Source organism: Lagopus leucura, unplaced genomic scaffold (assembly GCF_019238085.1).
Source record: "Lagopus leucura isolate 7727_CA_CO unplaced genomic scaffold, USGS_WTPT01 Super-Scaffold_100157, whole genome shotgun sequence".
NCBI classification, from domain to species: domain Eukaryota; kingdom Metazoa; phylum Chordata; class Aves; order Galliformes; family Phasianidae; genus Lagopus; species Lagopus leucura.
Window position 1 is genome coordinate 3631166 of NW_024962334.1, and position 19263 is coordinate 3650428.

The 19263-nt window shown below is 42.4% G+C and overlaps 1 protein-coding gene across 1 annotated transcript in view; it reads left to right on the forward strand.

Annotated features, from left to right (window-relative positions):
• PPP1R17 (protein phosphatase 1 regulatory subunit 17) overlaps nt 1-15824 on the forward strand; it is a 20975-nt gene extending 5151 nt beyond the window's left edge. The window contains exons 2-5 of the mRNA XM_042888706.1: nt 1613-1722; nt 3421-3573; nt 4774-4935; nt 12070-15824. Coding sequence (XP_042744640.1) covers nt 1641-1722; nt 3421-3573; nt 4774-4935; nt 12070-12149 — 477 coding nt within the window. The 5' untranslated portion in view covers nt 1613-1640 and the 3' untranslated portion in view covers nt 12150-15824. The remainder of the gene's footprint in view (nt 1-1612; nt 1723-3420; nt 3574-4773; nt 4936-12069) is intronic.
• Nucleotides 15825-19263: the final 3439 nt, after the last annotated feature.

The window sequence follows — 19263 nt, forward strand, 5'->3', positions numbered from 1 at the left end:
GATGCATTCAAAGATTTCTTTATGAAGTGTCTTCCTAAGTGAAAGCTGTTATTTATTTTTGTTAAAGGCCAACAAAGTTTCCAGGTGGTACAACCCCACAGTACAGACCTGATACAGGACTGGATCAGATCTTCTGTGGTCAAACCCCTCGTCCAGGCTTTATTCAGTGGGGTATTTACGAATGCATCGAATTTTACAAATTTCTGTGAATTTTAAACACTGATGGGTATGGTAGTTAATTCCCTAAGTACATTATGAGTCAATGTTGCTGACATTTATTACTGTAATTTAATATTGCTGCATTTACTTTGAAGTCACTGCAGTTTAGGACATGTTTTTCCATTCCCTGAAGGACTAGCTCATTGCATGGTATGATTGTGACCTTCCATATTTTGTTTGGCAAATATTTATGTTACTAGATTTTGCTTGAGGTTTAATTGTTCTTAATATAGATGGAAGTTTTAGTCATAGAAATGAGGTTAACTGACCTAATGTTCATTTCTTGCTAACAAACAGCTGCAATTTTCAGAGAAGTATTATAGGTAATTTCTGGCCTGCAGCAAGATCAAAATATACTCACACAGTACAGTCTCCTGTTCTCTCATCCTGTCCTCCTCCTTCCTGTTTTTCTTGACTGCATTTTCTTTCACCTTTCGCTGTTATTTATCTTTTCTTCTTCACCTCCATCTACTTTCCTCTGTTTTTTTTCCCCACTTCTTCTACTGTTGACGCAGTCTCCTGCTGATTCTCTGCCTTCACTGTTTTCCTGTTCCCTACAAGGAGGCCAGTGTGATCTTATTCCCCCAAAACAGAGAACAGAGGTTGTGATCAGGAAACTACCACATCTGGTAGCTTCAAAGCATCAAAGCTTCAAACCTTTGGGGAATGCTGGGGATTCTCAGGTAGGAAGTTGGACACCAGGGCCATCTACACTTATACATAAGAGGGGATAAAAAGCCTTGAAGAACAAAATAGCAATCCAAAGAGTTCTACAGACCACGGGCACTTAAGCAACCTTATGACATGGGTCCCCAGTGCTCCTACCAAGGCCACGCGGATGCATTCCTCATGCTGGCTCCACAGCCTGTGGACACTGGCCGTCTTCCAGAGTCAGCTCTCACATCTGGGTCTTTGGGGGTATCTATAACTGGAATTATAAGAATTATCTCTTCAGCATTCATAATTTAAGTTAGATTTCATAGTAAACACCAATTATGACAATTAGTTTACAGTTGAGAACATGACGTAGAACAAAATCAGAAAATATTCTATTTCCTAGCATTTATTTCCTGCATGTGATAGCAGTTTCTGGATGATTAAGGTCAATATTCTTCTGCAGAGCCAACATATTTTCTGTGCTTCTGTGGGTCGCATAACCAATGTAGGTGGAAAAATGGGATATCACACATGTAACAAAGACTGTGAACATAAGCATCTCTTAGCACGCTTGGGCAAAATCAGGTCAGCAGACTGTATGACAGAAAGCAGCTGGAAGACAAGAGCTTCCCTCAGTCTGGCTTGCAAGTGGATACATAACACCAACATGTCTGTTTTATGTCATGCTGCTGCTTTTCTTTCTCCCTTTTTTTTTTTTTTTTTTTTGGTGCTGTAGTTTCAAGGGGGAGAAAAAACCCATTTCAATGATGTCAACAGAATGTGTTCAGCCACTTGATATCCCAGAAGACAGACTGGACAAGCGAGATTCACACTGCAACCATTTAGGTAAGTGTTATTAGATGATGTCACTGCAGAAATTGGAGAGGTGTTTCTACACATCATTAGGCCCTGTCCAGTTGCTGTTTTTCCCCTCCAGCAGTACAACCGAGCCCTCGTGAAACCCGATAGATTACACCTTCTGCTGACATTTCTGATGCCAGATGGAAAGGCAAAGAGTGGTTTTCTTTCTTGCATATAAATATTAGCTGAAGCTCTAGAACAAAGTTAATTAATGAGGAAAAATGAAAAAGCCATTGTTCTTTTCTGTGGTAGAAAAAAATTGAGCACTTTATTCATTTGTACAACAATAAACTGAAGCCATATAACTGGATCTTTCCTGAATGGGCATTCTACATGCTATTTAAGTAACAGATTCTAAATACCTGCCTTTTCTCTAACGGAGTGGGCTAAGTACTTTTTTCTTCTTCATTTTCAATTGTTTCCTCTCTGAACCTATTTTGTATGTTAACTTTTGCACTGACAGTACCAGAGATTTTTTTGCTCCACCATACATCTATGTAGCAGACTTCACACTTGATAGATGTGCATTTTGTATATTCATGATCTTTGCCTCAGTTTCAAGTGCTATTACTTCACTGTAGCCTGGTAAAATCATCACGAAGATTCAGAAGCTCAGAAACCAAAAAACATTTGCTCACTTTTTAGCTTTGCAATAACAATAAGAAAACAATACAATTTCAGGTGTTTGACCAAAAAAAAGTGTTAGGTCAGCAAATTTTATAAACTTTCTTGTTCTGCCCTGCATGGAAGGTATCCTTGTCCTGTCTCTCTGCCACAACACTTCTAGCCAAAGGCACCACTTCTGCAGTTGCTGGCATACTCAACATAATTGCTCCACAACATTTTTTATTTAAGTAAATACAGAACTAGTTCCTGTCTACAGATGGGAAACAAAGGCAGGAGGAGGTTAAATGAGTTCATTAATACCATTCAGTAAGCCTCAGAGGGCTGAAAAAAATGGTCTGTGTCTTCCAGGATGGTTAATCAGGAGATTGTCCACAGGGCTGGGAGAGCTGAAGCCAAGCAAGAAACATCTGAGAAATCAAAGCTTTGGTTTGCATGATGATGCTAATGACAGGCTAGACTTAACTTTTTCAGCTTGCACGAGCACCCAGGAATGCAGATCCTTGCAGAAAAATCACGCCTACTATCTGAGTCACTTAAGACAAGCCTCATTTTAAGAGAAAACCAAAAACCCAGTGTAATGTTATGTAAATCAAAAGTGAATACCGACAGCCCCGTGGCTCCGGAAACAAAGCCAGCTCCTGAAGGAAACAATATGCCGGTTTTGTTCGCTAGTACCTCCGACTGACCTCACACAGGTAAAGCTCTCCCTCACAAAAGCGCCCTCGTCACTGTGGAAGAAACAGCCCCACACTGCGGGCTGAGCGGGAAAACGACGGTGCTGCTTTCCTCAGCCACGCAGCGCGCCGCGGCCCACAGCTTCACCCCCTGCTTTATGCCGGCCACCTACGAGGCAGAAGGCCCGCCAGTCACTCAGTGGTATGTACACGTAGTACGGCACAGAGGCCTCTTGTCTGACTTCCTATTTAGGATTTCTTTCTCCACAGTCATTTCAGTCTTCTTGGATGAAAGCTGTATTATTCAAGCTTTTCTTTTCACCATCTGTTTTATTATTTCCCCTCTGCTTCACTCTTTTTTTTCTTTTTTTTTTTTCTGCAGAAGATCTTTCAGAACAGCTGATTAAGAGCTGTGATCTCAAGAAGAAACCAAGAAAAGGTAAAACTATCCAGCCTTCCCAAAACACTGAACAGGAGCAAAAAAAGCCAAGGAGAAAAGACACACCAGCTATACACACCCCACCACCCCTAACAGGTAAGCGGTACATCTCTTTGAAATCTCACTATGCAAGAGTGGACTGAAGCTGGGCAAAGCTCCACAGACGTACTTACATCGCTGTGGAAGCAGACGGGAACACAGCTTCACGCCACGTGCTCCCAGTAAGGCAGTGAAATGGGGAGGATCCAGCTTGTGCCCTGAAGCTCCTCCTGCCCAGGGAGGACCTGTGGGAGGAAGCTGGAGAGGCACGCGGCCTGCTCTTCCTGGAAAGCACGGAGCGGCTGTGCGTGCAGGGATTCTGGTAAAGGCTCGGTGTTTAGAAAAGCCAGAAACCACCGCAGTGTCAGAGGAACTCCTTGTGTGATGCCCTGTGCTGCTGTACATTGACATACCTCTGCAGGTCAAGAGCTGAATGCCACCAGCCTGGGGAAAGGAAGAGTGTGGAGCAGAGTGGCCCTGAAACCAGGTGGTTTTTCAAGATCAGCAGGGGGAATGAATGATTATCTCATTCCTCTGCTAACAAACACTCCTTGTATGCTCCCTGGGGACTGAGTTGTGCTCTTGTATCAAGTGCACTGACTTCTTCTCATGCTACATACATAGGAGTTAGCCACTAACCATCTGTGTGGTCTCCTGTGTGCCTCCAACAGTTCACACTTACGGAGTGAAAAGCAAGCATTGGGGTGTTTTGGTATTTGTAACTCCTTGCCCCTGGCTCTTCAGCTTTCATGTGTATCTGCCTTTCAGTAATTCTCTCTTACGAAATGGCTCAGATCTGGGAAGCTGCATTTTGTACACCAAGTAGTCACTGTATGAATAATTATAGCATTTCACTAGCTTAAATAGGCAATTTCTGAGTAGCCATATAGCCCATGAGAAGAAGATTAAACATCCATACGATTAAACCGCTTCGATAATACATCTGAGTTTCTGGAAATAGAAGATCCCACTCATCTTCACCACGATTATTGATGGGCTACAGTTTGGCCCATGGCATAGAGCCAGAAACCAGCTAGCCTCAGATCACTGCTGTATATACTCTATAGGATGTAATTGACTTGAGGGAAATGTGCACTGTTGCAAAGCCAGAAAAGAATGTACACGATGCTGAGCAGATTATACACTCATTGGGAAAGTGCATAGTAGTATTAGTAGTCATTGGGAAAGCCATACAGGTGCAGATTTCTTCAGTGTAAACAAATCTGAAGTGACATTTTCTTTAATTCTTGCCTGCAGGCATACTTTCAGACTTTTCTGATAATCTGCTGAAAAGGTATGGTATCTCAGAGAAGCCACAGAGAGAGAGAGTGAGTCAGGGCTCTCAGATCACCGAACTGGAGCAGAAAAAGCCCAGGAGAAAAGATACACCTGCAATACACATCCCACCTTTGATAATAGGTAAGAAACTTAGCTGAAGTTGCTTCTAGGCTGGATGGAAGTTGTTCTGCCCAGTGTATTCAGCAGTGTTGGCTGAACTGGACCTATATGGTCAAAATATCCAATATTTTGTGTGGTGGTTCATTGAAAGACTTTTCTGTACCCACTACTCATGCTAGATAGACCTGAAGGGGGAGTGAGAGGAGACCTGATATCACTTAAGTATCTCATGTAAAGGCTATCTTGTTTTTTGTGAAAATCCAACCACTGCCCTCCTTTTCAAAGTAGAGCACACACAAATTTTTAGGTCATGTTACTCACATTGCCTCAGATATCCTGGAGCAAAGCTGTTCTGATGAACTCCCTGTTAATTTGAATCTACACTCAGGAAACCAAGCTGTGAACATGTAGTTAACTGCACCTTAAAGACAGTTTTGTGCTTCTGGCACAATACGCAGTGCAGCAGCTAATTTGTTCAATGAGCATATGGATTCAGCCATCCATGTTTTGGCCCGAAGACCCTTTGTTTGTTGAGTTTCCCATGTTTTTCTATCACAGAGAAGCCTCAGTGCATCAATGTTTCTGAAGGTCTCTCAATATGTAAAGCACTTTGGAAGCGTTAATTACTGCTACTAACCATGGGTGCAAGAAACATGCACGTTTGTATGCTATGCACCAGTTGTTTCTTAACCACAGGATGGAGCAAAAGAATGAATGAATGAACAAATGAAGAAAAAAAGCAAACAAACTAGCCTCAGTTTCAAAACAAGTGCTAAAACTTGAAAACTTTGGTTCCCTCAGGAAACTCTTGTATGAAACAAGGTCTGCTGTGGGTTGGCACTACTGCAACAGTGAGATATACTAGCTAGCTGAAGAGATGCTGAGACAGCTATTTTGGCCCTGAGTGACTAAGCAACAGCTGAGTACATCAAGCACCTGAGTTTTAGGTACTCATGGAATTTTATGCACAGATAAAAAATACAAGGTGTGTAAATGGCTTCAACAGTCACAGTAAGTGCCTTCGTTTGTAGACATCTGCTTTCCTTGTAAATCTAGAATCACAGAGTCATAGCATCATAGAATCATGAAATGGCCTGGGTTGCAAAGGACCACAATGATCATCCAGTTCCAACCCCCTGCTGTGTGCAGGTCGCCAACCAGCAGCCCAGGCTGCCCAGAGCCACATCCAGCCTGGCCTTGAATGCCTGCAGGGATGGGGCATCCACAGCCTCCTTGGGCAACCTGTGCCAGTGCCTCACCAGCCTCTGGGTGAAAAACTTCCTCCTAATATCCAACCTAAAACTCCCCTATCTCAGTAAAACCATTCCCCCTTGTCCTATCACCATCCACCCTCATAAATAGCCGTTCCCCCTCCTGTTTCTACGCTCCCTTCAAGTACTGGAAGGCCACAAGTTTCCCCACGGTCTTCCCTGAGTCTTCTCTCTTCTAAGTTAAACCAGCCCAGTTCCCTCAGCCCTTCTTCATAGGAGAGATCTGATCCTTCACAACTGATTCAAACATGCAATAATTTTTTTTCCATTTAACCATCTTACATTAATCATTATGGGGCTCCTTAGAACAAAGGAATATGACTAAGTTTGCAGGATCATGATCATGGCAGCAAGCATGGCAAATACTAGCTCCTGGCTCATTGAATTCAAGCACTTGAGTGGCTTGCATCATTAAAGCAGCATGCTGCAAGTGAGTCAGTGGTCCAGTCATTTACTGGGAGAAGTTGCAAAAAATCTGTCATAAAACTTCTGAGCCCAACTGTAAATGCTCCACTTTGACATATTTAATATAGAGCACTGATAATTAACTACTTATATAATTGCTCAAAGAAATTATCAAGCAAATTACCTGAAATTTCACAGGACAAATAATTAGGAAAAAAAAAATCAGTCTTTAAGAGAGCAATTCAGAAACAGAACTGGAGGCGAAGTTTATCAAATAATTTGTAATAAATGTCTCACGCTTTATACATGAGGCCTGCTCTTTCTGTGGACTTTGGAAGAGTGTTGAGGGATTATTTTGGTCAGTTCAAAACAAATCGCCTTCAGCCATTTTAGCACCTTCCAAGATGCTGTGTGTCCTTTGGACTTCAGGATCTATGCAGTGGAGAATCTAAAAGTGAAAAATGTTTGATAGAAACAAAAAGTGAAATGTTTTTACTGGGATAATGCTGAAATGATTGATTCTTGTTTTGGTTTGAAAGTAATTGCTAGCTAAGGGGATGCAGCAAGGATAAATTGCTTCCTTGACACATCTCAACAATACTATGGTTAGCATCTAGTCACTTATTATTTCTTATTTGTAGCCTAGCAGTAATTAACTCAAGCAGGCATTTAAGGGAGAAGTAAGAATCATTTTAACCATCTTCCCCTCTTGCCTCCTATGAAGACTTCCTCTTTAAAAATTTTTGTAGAAAGAGAAGTCAGTACATTTTCATTGCCAAAATGCAAAAGGGAAGAACACAATAAAAAGAGGAAAAATGCAGTAGCTTTCAAAAAGTGTGGCAAATTTCAAAGTGTGTTCGTTTGCCACAGGGGAATGACAAAAAATAATTCATTTTTTAAGGTTTTCAATGACACTTCCAATTTCACCTCCTTGTCTACTGGTGAATACACTATCCAATATACTGTCCAGCACTCAGCATGAATTCAAAGCAGCCTTCCAGATGGTTCCCTTCTCTGCAGACTTTTCCTTCCAGATCCTGCTCTATATGTCTGTTTCCTAATGGTTGACTCCCTCTGGCAAACTTCTGCTCCTCTCCAGGGAGAAACAGCCTGTGTGAATTTGATTCTGTCTTTGCTCTTAGGATGTACATTTTTTTCTTCAAGGTAAACCAACATACACAGTTCTGCTGGTTGAAAGTCGCTGGTGGCAACTTCATGTCTTGTTGTGAATAAATGACTCATTGTGGCTGAGGGCTGGTCCAGTATTTACTGCTTGTTTACTTTCAGGGTTATCCCATCAGGTAGCAGACAGAGAATAAACAAGCTGAGCTTTTGTGGAATGGCGGTGCAAAATAGCATCTGAATTATAGACTTGGAGACCTGAGAAGCCCTAGCATAGCTACGTGTGCTAAATAAATATAGAAGGACCTTTCTGTCCTTCTGTCCCCATTCTCCTGGTCCTGCCATTGCAGCACTGAGCAGCACACTCTGTGCCACACGTATCCTTTGTGAACCGTGACTGAGTTGTTCCAGTTTCTTACATCTCCCATTTTTGTCCCTCCCAAGCATCCCTCTTTCAGTTGTATCATAAGCAACATGAAAAACTCCACTCAGTCCTTTGTTGTAACAGTAACATTAATTATCTTTTTAAGCGGCTGTCCACACAAATAGCTTTGTCATGAACGTGCATTGAAAGGGCAGCTGTTTTCCCTCTTGGCTTTGGCCAATTGGTGACAAGTGCTCTAGTACTTTCTTTTTCTCTCTTGGGTGACCACAGACCCTTGCAAATAAAGCAAGCCAAACTGGACATAGGGAGTGACAAAAATAATGTATCTGCTGGATAACATGATCCACATGTGAAGTAGAACTGGTTTTACACCTTGCAAACATCAATTAGGAAATGGAGTTATAGAAAGGTGACTGCTGAATGAGGATGTCTGCATTGTTGTCTGAAGAAACCCATATCTCCCTATTGTCTGTAGTAGTGAATCAGTGCCTGAGACAACCTAAATGTCTAAGCCCAGGCATCAAAGAATCCTCCCCTTCTTCTAAACATACTTTGGCTTCAACCTCCTTGTGAAGTGGCAGAAATTATGTTGTGACCTGCATGTACTGCTGAGCCTGGAACAGAGATCTTCATTGGCTCCCCTTCAACCAGTCAACGCCTTGGCTTTCTGAAGTGATCAGACAACAAGATTAAACACAACCACTGTTCTAATGGCTTTCTTTCCTCAAACACAACAGTAAGAGATTTAAATCCCATCCAAGGCCAGCTCTCCACTCTGGAGCGTTCTTTATTGCCATCCTCATCTGCCAGTGTATTCATTTAACTGAAGCATTTGTGAGATTATCAGGCCCGTGTGTTTCAGCAAATATAGGAGTGTGGTTCCTGAAATGTGGCTGCCTGATGTTTCTTAATCAGATCAGAGATAACTAGTAAAACAAGTTTCAAACTCTTTGTTCTATCCTATCCTCTACAAAACTGGTTAAGGTGTCTTTAGGATATTAACTCACCTGCTCAGTGAAAATCTCAGCATACTGCAGAAGCAGAACAGCCCCTTTTCTGTGCAGTGGATATGGCTGGAGCACTCCAGTAAATCCTCCAGCCCAGCTAAAGGAGTGGTCTGTAGGCAGGCAGGCAAGTGGAACTGATATCATCTTGGTGGTTTACATCCCAGGAAGAGATCTGAGGTGGTACATGGCAAATGGTTGGTGTAAGCCAACATTTTTTGCCTATGTCTGAGCTTCCTAATAGAAGTTCTCATGTCTCTGTGAGTCTTTCTGTTCCTAGATAAAAATTGCAGGTAGTTGCAAGTTATCTCAGGCAAACATGACTGCACTTAATTTCTGTGCTACTTTATTTTATCAAGTCTCTTGGCAGATATTAACAGAACAACCTACCAATCCTCAAAACTGATATGTGGGATGAGCTGCATTTCATAATTTGCACAGCTTGGAAAACAAAGACTGGGAGGCAAAATGATTTACTTTAATGGTAAACACAGAAAGACTGATTTACAAATGTTCCCAAATTCCCACATTTTACTTCCACTTTCAAACTTGGAAGTTGCAAACTGTGTTCTGTTAAGCACACTCTCTCCACAAGTGATAAACAGCATTGTGTCAAACCCCTCAAAGTCCTTTTCCAGTGTTAGAGAAATAATTTCATTTAAGACATCCCACTCCACTGGTTCATGTTACAAGTCTGATTCTAAGTGCATGTAGTTTTTCTTGAAAAAATGGCTGGTGATCCATGTTCTAGAAAGTTAACAACCTGCAACTCAAGGCTACGTACTCATCTAGTTTTTGAGTCCTGAGCGTTCCTGGAACCTTTGGAGTTCATCAGTCAGCAGCATTACACACTGATAATGATGACTCATCTTGCTATTGATCATGGTAACTATCTGGCATGCTGTTGCTGCAGGTCCAGCTGAGAGCTGAGGGCTTCTGGTTGGCTGCTATCTCCCAGATGTCTCTAGCATCTGCTCTAGAAAGATGTAATCACGCCATTAGAATTCAACACACTTTGTAATTCACAGAATCACAGAATTTTAGGGGAAGGAAGGGGTTGGGAAGGACGCCTGGCATTTATCTAGTCCAACCCCCCTACTAAAGCAGGTTCCCTGGAGGTATTCAAATAAGAGTGAGAGTGTATGTGATCATCAAGTACATGGCAGCTTCATTTATCCTACATTCCTGATCTCTTATTCCTGAGTTTACCCTAAAGATAGGTTAATTCTCATCAAATGATCCATTCCGACCTCATATTTTAAGAGCACTTGTGCTTTCACAGTTCAAATACTTTAAGAAGAAAAAAAATAAGAAAGAAAATAGAAAAAAAAAGTTTGCATTTGTCTGAATTGTCTATAATGAATAGCAGTCCAGGTGGGAAACATTTACATCCATCTCTGTAACATAGCATAATTATTTGCTATAACAGTGGTTGCTGCTTTAAAAAATGAAGTCCATCGTGTTTCAAAATAATATCCATGCTTACCTTTCAGTCTGTCTCATGGTGCTGGTAAAACCATCTGGTTCACAAGAAACAAGTAACTTAAAATGAAGAGCAGTATAGGCTAATATTTTCATTAATTCGTCCCCTCTGGAAAGAGCTCCAAAGTTGAAGAAAATCTTCCTGTGTGGTATTGCTCTATTTTCAGACCTCATGAAGGCTGAAAGCCTTCTCTGTTCAGAACGCTTTCAATGCAGAAAGAAGCAAAACCAGTTGGTTTGACCAAACAGCTCAGTTGGTTAGTGCAGACTAAAAGCAAACACCAGGAGTCTGAATTATGGAGAGATTTTGTTGGTTTCTACTCAATGGTTACCCTCATCCTGTTTTTAGACTGTGTTGACCTCTACACCAAGGAAGGTGGCCATAAACTATATCTTACTTCTTGCTTTTTACTGGAAACAGGCAAAAACAACACAAAGTGTTAAAATAGAGATCAAGAATATTTCCTAATGCATTCTCCTTCTCTCCTCTTTGCTTTATTAATTTAATCTCTAATAACAAGAATGGCTACAGTAACTGGGACGTCACTGTATCACATAAAAGCCTTGAGGTCTTACCATGTCAAGTATGAGAGAAAGAAAGTAAGGAGATATGTGAGAGATTTGTGGAAGGTGATCCATAACCTGCCTATAAAATCAAGAAAAGCTTAGGAGGAAAGAAATCCATGTGGAAGGATACACAGCATATGTATTTTCGATGAATCTGGTTTATAGAATCCCCATGTTGTGCTCTTAACTGTGAAATCAAACTGTCCTTCAGTTTTATGTTATATTTTTCATCAGTGCCTTCACAATAGTGATGAAGCCTTACTTCTGTCCTTATATTGCAGGGTGAATTGGCTTCAAAGCATATCCAAATCTCTGACCTCAGTAATGTAAACATTGGCACTAAGTCCTCAGTAACATACCTGATTTTAACATCAATCTTAATTCTGCTGCTTCTGTAATTGATTGATACCCTGTAGCTTCAGTGGGGATGGTGCTTGACGTGGGTATTGTCTTTGTCTCTTACAGCATCTGTATTTGCCAAAACTAGTACTGTTATATACATAGAGAAAGCAAGCATGCATACACATTCACACAGACTGACTCGGTGACAAACATTAGTTGATAGTATTTATTTCATCTTGCAAGATCGTTTTTTTTTTCTTTCAGCTTCCCAAGGCCTTTTAAAAAAACAGGTTACCCAATGAATCTTCAGTGTCTCTTCTCACATGTAGCAGAAATATGCTAATTTGAGTGCTTGTTAATTTTAGCTGGAAACGTGGTGGTCCGATTCTAGTTTATGAGTAGAAGGATGTCCCAAAAATAAATGAGGAGCAACTCCCAAGATGTTAGAAAAACTACTTTAGGATTAAAAAAATTAGAGCAGACAGAAAAAATTCTTTGTATCTTGATATATTATGAGGAAATGGCATTTTAAATCCATTACTTCTCTCTCCCTCTCCTCCCCCCCCCTGCTTTTAAGGCACAAAGCTGCTTACAGAAGAAAAGCAAACAGCGATTATGGAAGATGAAGAAAAGGATGGAGACACAGTCCCCAGTTAAGATTACAGTGATATTTTCAGTATTGCAGTGTAAATAATTCTGGGTCATTCAAAGTGGCAGCACATAGAAAAAGAAGTCCTTTCATTTTTATAAATAATTTTTTCAAGCATGCACTTGAATTTAATTTATCTTCAAGTGCTTCTCTGCATCTCATGAAATCCCAGCAAGCATTACAGGAGATGACAGAAAATTCACCTACATGTGGGGCTGGAAGGATTCTCTTGGTTAACCAAAGCAGCTTCCCAGGATTTCTGTCTTCAAGGGATCCACCTGAGACTGTATCTAGTACCTTGTAGTGCGGTAGTAAGAGTTGACCCAAAGGGCCCACCAACCCAGGGAAGCTGGCACTAGATAACAGGGTGTCAGTAAACGCATGATACCACTAGATATCACAGGATAGTCAAATATCAACTAATGATTCAAATTGCATTTTTCTTCTGACATCTCACCTCGTTCATCTAGCTTGCCTTCATTGGAATAATGCTGAGCACAGTAAATATTTCCACACGCAGGACTGATGTGATCCATGTTCCTGAAGTGCAAAGCAAACACGTCTTGGGCCTGTATCTGTTCGTGACTGGTGTTTGAGAGAGAAAAGGGCAGATTTATTGTCGTAGAAAAGCTTACAGCTATGGGCTGTTGGCACTGGCACATCAAACAGAACTGACGACAGAGCTCTCAGAAGAGAAACTTTTGGGAAGAGCAACATTTGCCTATTACAGTGGTGTAGAATGGTGACTTCTTTTTTTTTCTCAAAGGTTTCATTCCTGGATTGCTGAAAGCCAAATTAGTTGAAAAGCTGATCCTTTTACTCATCTTTTTATATATATATATCCATATGAGGTTTTTCAGCTCAGTCCTAGGAGGGGCTGGTAAGGATTAAAAATCACAACAAGATACTGCAGACTAAGCAAAAGAATAGCATTACTCTACGTCATATGCATAATGTAAGATGAAACAGCATCATACTTCTTAAAAATAATTTAATTAAATGATTAAACCAATAAATGTGTTCACGGCCAGCTACACACTTCAACATTTGTACAGAGATGGTACTTGTAGAATATTATACAAAATATGTAGGGCTGGATAGCTTTGTGCTTATCTTCATAGCTCTGTGTGCTAGATGGAGCAGCAACACCAGTGGACCCTTAGGGACCTCAGCACACAAATTAGAGATTACCTAGGCTGGCAGACTGCATCCAGTTATCTGTTTAACACCCATAGGCAGGCAGCTGAGGAGCACACTAGTCTGGACTTCATTTGCCACAGTGACTGACCCAGCATCTTTCATCCCATTCACAGATGTTCAGCTTCAAGATGTAACCAACAAGCTTATAATAAAATATGGTATATTAAAGCATACTAGAGATCAGCTGTATTATTAATGGGATGTCTGATTCCTAGAAGGCATAATTTTTAATCATATTAATCTATCAGCAAGCTAAGACAATATTTAAAATATGATCAATCAATGCTTTATTTGATAATGTTCGCATAAGGTACACAGTAAAGTATGTCACTGCAAGAACGTGGTAAGAATAGAAGTACAATCAGCATGTCACATCTGTGAGCCAATGCACTGCTGGTCTTTAATTTTTGGAACTGTAAGTTAAACTCGATACAACTTCTGTGAGGCACTGATGTGGCCCAAGCTTTATGCCATGCTCCCTGCCAGCACAGTTTCATTTGGATCCCACCCAAGCAGCTCAAGCAAAGTTTTATTATGAAATTCAGGAATACTTAGAAGATGAAAAATGTGAACAAAGGTGCTTTGAGGCCAGCTCAGGAGCATGCTGGGATTTAGGGGTTAGGAATTGAGATGATGAATAAAGGACACGGCCTCCTCCCGGCACAAAATGCAGGAATAGTAACAGACCTTGTGTTGCCCCTGCGAAAGAAGGTCCATGGCATGAGAGACTCCCTGTACCATTCCTGAGCTCCAAGGCACTGCGACAACAAATTGCCTTTATGTAAATGGTACGGTTTCTAAAGTAGAATGAAAAATTCTTTGGTAAAAAATAAATGCCAGGCTTGAGTGAGACAAAGCAGATATTCATGTATTTGCACATAACAGTTCACACCAGCTAAGAACCTGAATGAGCTGGAGAAAAAAAAAAGGAAAAAAAAAACACCCAGCCTCTTTGCAGTTGTCGACAAAAACCCTGAGAATTTTTTCACTCCAGGGAAGTTTAATACAATTTCAGAGAGCCATAAAAGTACCAAGCCTTGTTTTACCCATCCTTAGAGTTCAAGTCCATTGTTGTTCAAAAACAAACAAACGAACAAACACGATTTTTCAATCTACTCTCTCCCAGCAAAACTTATTCGTGTTTGGATTACACTGATGTCAACTGAGCTGTAATTATCAACAGTGTAATTGTAGCTGAGCTACTGAATCCCAACTGAGCTTCTGCACCACTAAAGCAGCTTTTGTCTCCACGTAGAGGCTCCTGCAAAATGTGAAAGGAAATACATGCAGTACTGACCAAACTCCTGTTTGAAGAGAAAAATACATACATGAGATGTAAGCACAGACAGTGGCCATCCCGTAAGCACTCTCCCAAAACAGCATCAACACAAGCAGTGATCGTGGTAGGCCTTTTCAAGACTTTTAACAACATGCTGCTGCTGCAGACCAAAGTCGTCCTCTGAAATAAAGAACCTGTGCATGGCCATGGTGCTCTTGCAAGTCTCGGGAGATGCTCGTGTTGTTTCTTCCAGCCAGCAGCTCCTCATAGCTTTGCCAAGCTCATTGCTCGACCCTTGAGGCAGCGGGGTTTGCTGCTCTCTTTTTAAACACAGAATGGAAAGAGCAGCGCAGTAGCCTGGGAATGTTACAAACTGGAGGTATCTTGAGGACTATGAAGGCTCTGATGTGTCCCCAAGGCATTTTATCACCTTATTAACACGAGCGTCTTGGCTCAGCTTGTCTTCAAATGAAATTTGCAGCGTGATTTGAGTCCAGTTTTACCAGTGTTGCCAGTAACTGCTCACAAAATATAGCAAGAGTGAGGGTGTGGAGTCCTGAAAAGATTCAAATGAACATCATCAGTGCCACAAAAAATGCATTTAGATGTGAAAGCCCTTAAGAATACAAGGCAGGGGCACAAATAGGATGTGACCTCATTGCTCTGAAGAGGATTTGTTTCAAAAGCTGGGGAAAGTTGACACAGCTTAATATGAAAAAAAGAATAACACACTTTAAGCCTACCAAAGCACTGTGTGTTCTTTGCTAAAGAGGAGCTATGGTCCCACTGACATCTGTGATGGCACAGCTGTCTGATTTACCATCCCTGTATAGATCAACTTGAAGCTCAGACATAAAAACGCTGCAGTGTACATCATTCACTGAAGCTCGTTTAAAATTGCGTGTTTATAGTCTGGTAATTTGGCATTTACTATTTCTTACCCAAGAGCTACGTGAGCAACTAAAACGTAATTTTTCATTTGGCCAATTCACTGAATAGGAGGCTTTGTAGTGTTTCTGGGAAGCAGTGCGATGGATCAGTTCTCAAAGTTTTCATCTGCCTCATCGTATTCAATGACAGTGTTAACCTATGGGTGTCAAACCTGTTTGTCTAGCCTGGGCCACACAGTGTAGAGGAATTGTCTTGGGCTGCATATAAAATACAAATATTTTATCCGTAAATATTAAAATTGTTTATTTTGTTTTGTGGTTTTGACTTCTTCATTATTTTGTATTGTTATTTTAAATTCTTGATTGTCCAGTCTTGAACAAAAAGTCCAAGTGAAGCATCTGGGCCGGATCTTCCTGCTGACGTTCAGCCCTTCTTCAAGTCCAAACTGAAGACTGCTTCTCCACAGGAACAGCTGCCTCCGTCGCTTCTCTCCCCCTGGGGAGGGATGAGGGAGTGGGACAGGAAGGATGGGCTCATGGAAGCCTCAGCTGTGAAAAGATGAGTTACCAGGAAATGGAGGCTCCCTGTGAGCCCACAGAGTGGCCCTGAGTTGGGGCCCTCCCTCCCAGCTAATGGTAAACTTACTTGTGCCTCTGTGATGTTCAAGGCCCCCAGTAGTTATGGTCCCTCTGCTGGACTCGTTCCCCTGCCCCAGCGCAGCAGCTCAGAGGATGGCAGTCCCTGCCCTGCTCTCTTCCTCAGGATTCAGTGAAGAAGAGCTGAGAGGACTTGGGAAGGGACAAGGGAGAGGGATGGGAAGGACAGACTAATAGGAGCCTTGGCTGCAAAAAGAAGAACGACCAGGAAATGGAGGCTGTGTGTGAGCCCACAGGGTGCCCCTGAGCTGGGGCTCTCTTGGATGAGGGCAAACTTACGGGGTGGGAGCATCAGCGCCGGCGTCGAGGCGGCCGTTTGGATGGAGGTGGACGGATCCTGGCACCCCGGTGATGCCTGGGGCGCGATCTCTTTCTGATCGGCCTGGCAGTGGTGCCGTGCTGGCTGATCTGCAGCAGCGGAGGTGGATCCACCTCCATCATGTCATCCTCCGGAGGCAGATCCACCTCCATTGGCTCTGTGTCACTGCCAGGCGGGTCCACCTCCATGGGCTCGATGTCGTTGCCCATCGGCCGCCTCTTCTTAAAGGGCGGTTGCTCCATCTCAGATAGGAGAAGCTTTCTGACAGGCAAGCGTCACTCGCTCTCTCCTCTCAGGGGTTCTGAGTGTCCCATGGAAACCAAAACATGGCATTTGGGAGATGGTTGCAAGAATGTGCCAAGAGAGTTGGGGGGTGGGAGGGAGGGGCAGTGCTGGGGGTCCTCAACCACCCTGCAGCTGCCTGGCGCGTACCAAGAAGGTCAGGGCAGGGGATTCTTGAGCACCCTGAAGCTGCCTTCAGGGATGGAGTTGTCCTGGTACCAGGCAGTAGCAGAGAGGGGACAAAGCATACTGACACCTCACAGGCAACCAAGGGAGATGCAGTCATTAAAAACCGTTGAGTTTGAAGGGGTGTACCAGCTGTCCTTTCCCATCCCTCACCAATGCCTCTGAGTGTGAGAAGGTGGCATCTCTTCTAATGTGATCCCAAAGGAGAGAGATAGGGAGAAGAGGGCCTACTGTGCTCTGGGCAGTCACAATGGGACTACAGGCGAGTGCACTGGAAGGGCTGTGAGGTCCTTGAGACCTTCTACCCCGAGGAAAAGAAGAGCAACTAGGGTTTGCTGTCCTCAGCCTGTTCTCTCCTTGTTTAAGGTGAAGTCAGGCCCTCCATGGCAGCACAAAGTACAGCTGGGTATCAGTCACGGCTCTAGATAAGCAGCTTGGATCTCTGCAATCTCTGGAATAGGGGTATTGAAAAGAGAGCTTTGGGGCAGGGATACTGTGTGTCAGTGGCTGTTCCCTATTAGTTGACCCTAGTGTACCTCAAACAGCATGTGTTCAGACCCTACCATCAGGTGAAGAGGAAAGGGCGGTGTTTGTTTCCTCTGCAGTGAATAAATTAACTACTAAGCTGCCCAGTGGGCTGACACTCTCAGTCCCCTCTCAGCTCATTCGTAGCTTTTTTGCCTTTGGCTCGTGGCTTTTTGTGAAGGCCTCTGGTGCAGATGGCACATTTAGAGGACTGATTGTAGGTGCTGCGTGTTTGATTCAGTCCAACTTGGTTGAGGCTGGATAACCTGGGGAGGACACAGACCTCCCTTCCATTGAACCAGACACTGGTGCATTAGTTTCTTAAAAACAAGTCAAATATCCCACTAGTTTTATGATTTTGTTTCTCTCTGCTTTTGTTTTAATAAGAAAATATAAAAAAATAAGTTTTATGATTTACACATGACTTGGACGTTAACTACATTGTGTATTTTATGTGCACACCAAGACAATTTCTCTTCACTCATTGTGGCCCCACGCGGACTACATGGAAGAAGATAGTGAGAAATCAGCCTGAAGGACTCATGCTGCTCAGCAGGAGTGAACAAAAAGCCACAAGTAGGGAGAAGGAAGTGGGGACATGTCCTGTCCAGAACCAAACTTGCCTTGTGAACCCATCTGTTTCATCACCTAAAAAGACCCATGAATGACTCATTCATGATGCTGAGACAAAGCCCCTTGTACCTCCTCTCCCCTTTCTCCTTCAATCTCTTTTTTTGCTGCTCTGATTGCCCTTAAGGACATGGGAGCCAATCTTCTTTCCTATTCTTTACTCTTTTAGATACAGAACTACATAAAACATACGGAATGATGGAGGCCTCCCTGTGCCTCACTCAGCGTTGATCTGAACATTTAGGTTTTCAATTCAGACTTTCTTTTCTAAAACAAACGAACAAACAAAAAGAAAACGATGACTACAAAAACTCCCTCTCAAAAACCAGCACCAAACTTACTTGCATAGCGACCCAGTGATTGGAGCAAAGACTCAATTCACAAATACCCTGAACAGGAAAAGCAAGCAAAGAAACAAACAAAACCAAACACAATAAATTATGCAATTGCAATGAATAATTCATAATAAAATCTAAATGGCATCAGGGGTCACTCTGGACTAAATTCTACATTGCTAACAAGAGGTTATTTCGGAAATCACTGAGATTAAAAAGTAAAAATGAAAATAAAAAGTAGAGCGCATTGCAAAGCTAGTCCTCCCTCAAATAACACAGATTCCCCTTCTTCATAGCTAGAAAATTTCCCTTTGGTGTACGCTAGATGGCAGGGTTGGACTGAGCAGAGGAGCACATCCTCTCAACCATACATTCCGTGCACCGGGCTGGATGCCACTAACACAACAGTTTCCCTTAGGAGTAGTTTTCATGACGTGCCCAACATTTCCAAGGAGCAGTCTGCACAAACATCCTTTCTCCCTCTCTTTAAAGTACTTACTTAGACCTGGAGCAGGAAGCTTTGGAAGAGGGAAGGGACATCGCGAGACATCTTTCCAATGCAAATCACAATCTGCCACAATCTGCCTCCACCTGCCTTAGCTCCAGAAAAAATGAAACATAAAACCCCTTTATGCCAGTCAGGTGAATATACTGACTTTCTAGAGGGGACTCCATTACAGAGCAACACAGCACAGCGTGGGTTCGGTTGAAGAAGAATGTGAGCAAAGAAGAATCTGATCAGAATGGGATTAAGTTTCTAGCAGGCAAGAATAGTGAGACCTCAGGTAAATCAGTTCATTTCCCTTAACTACCCAGCAG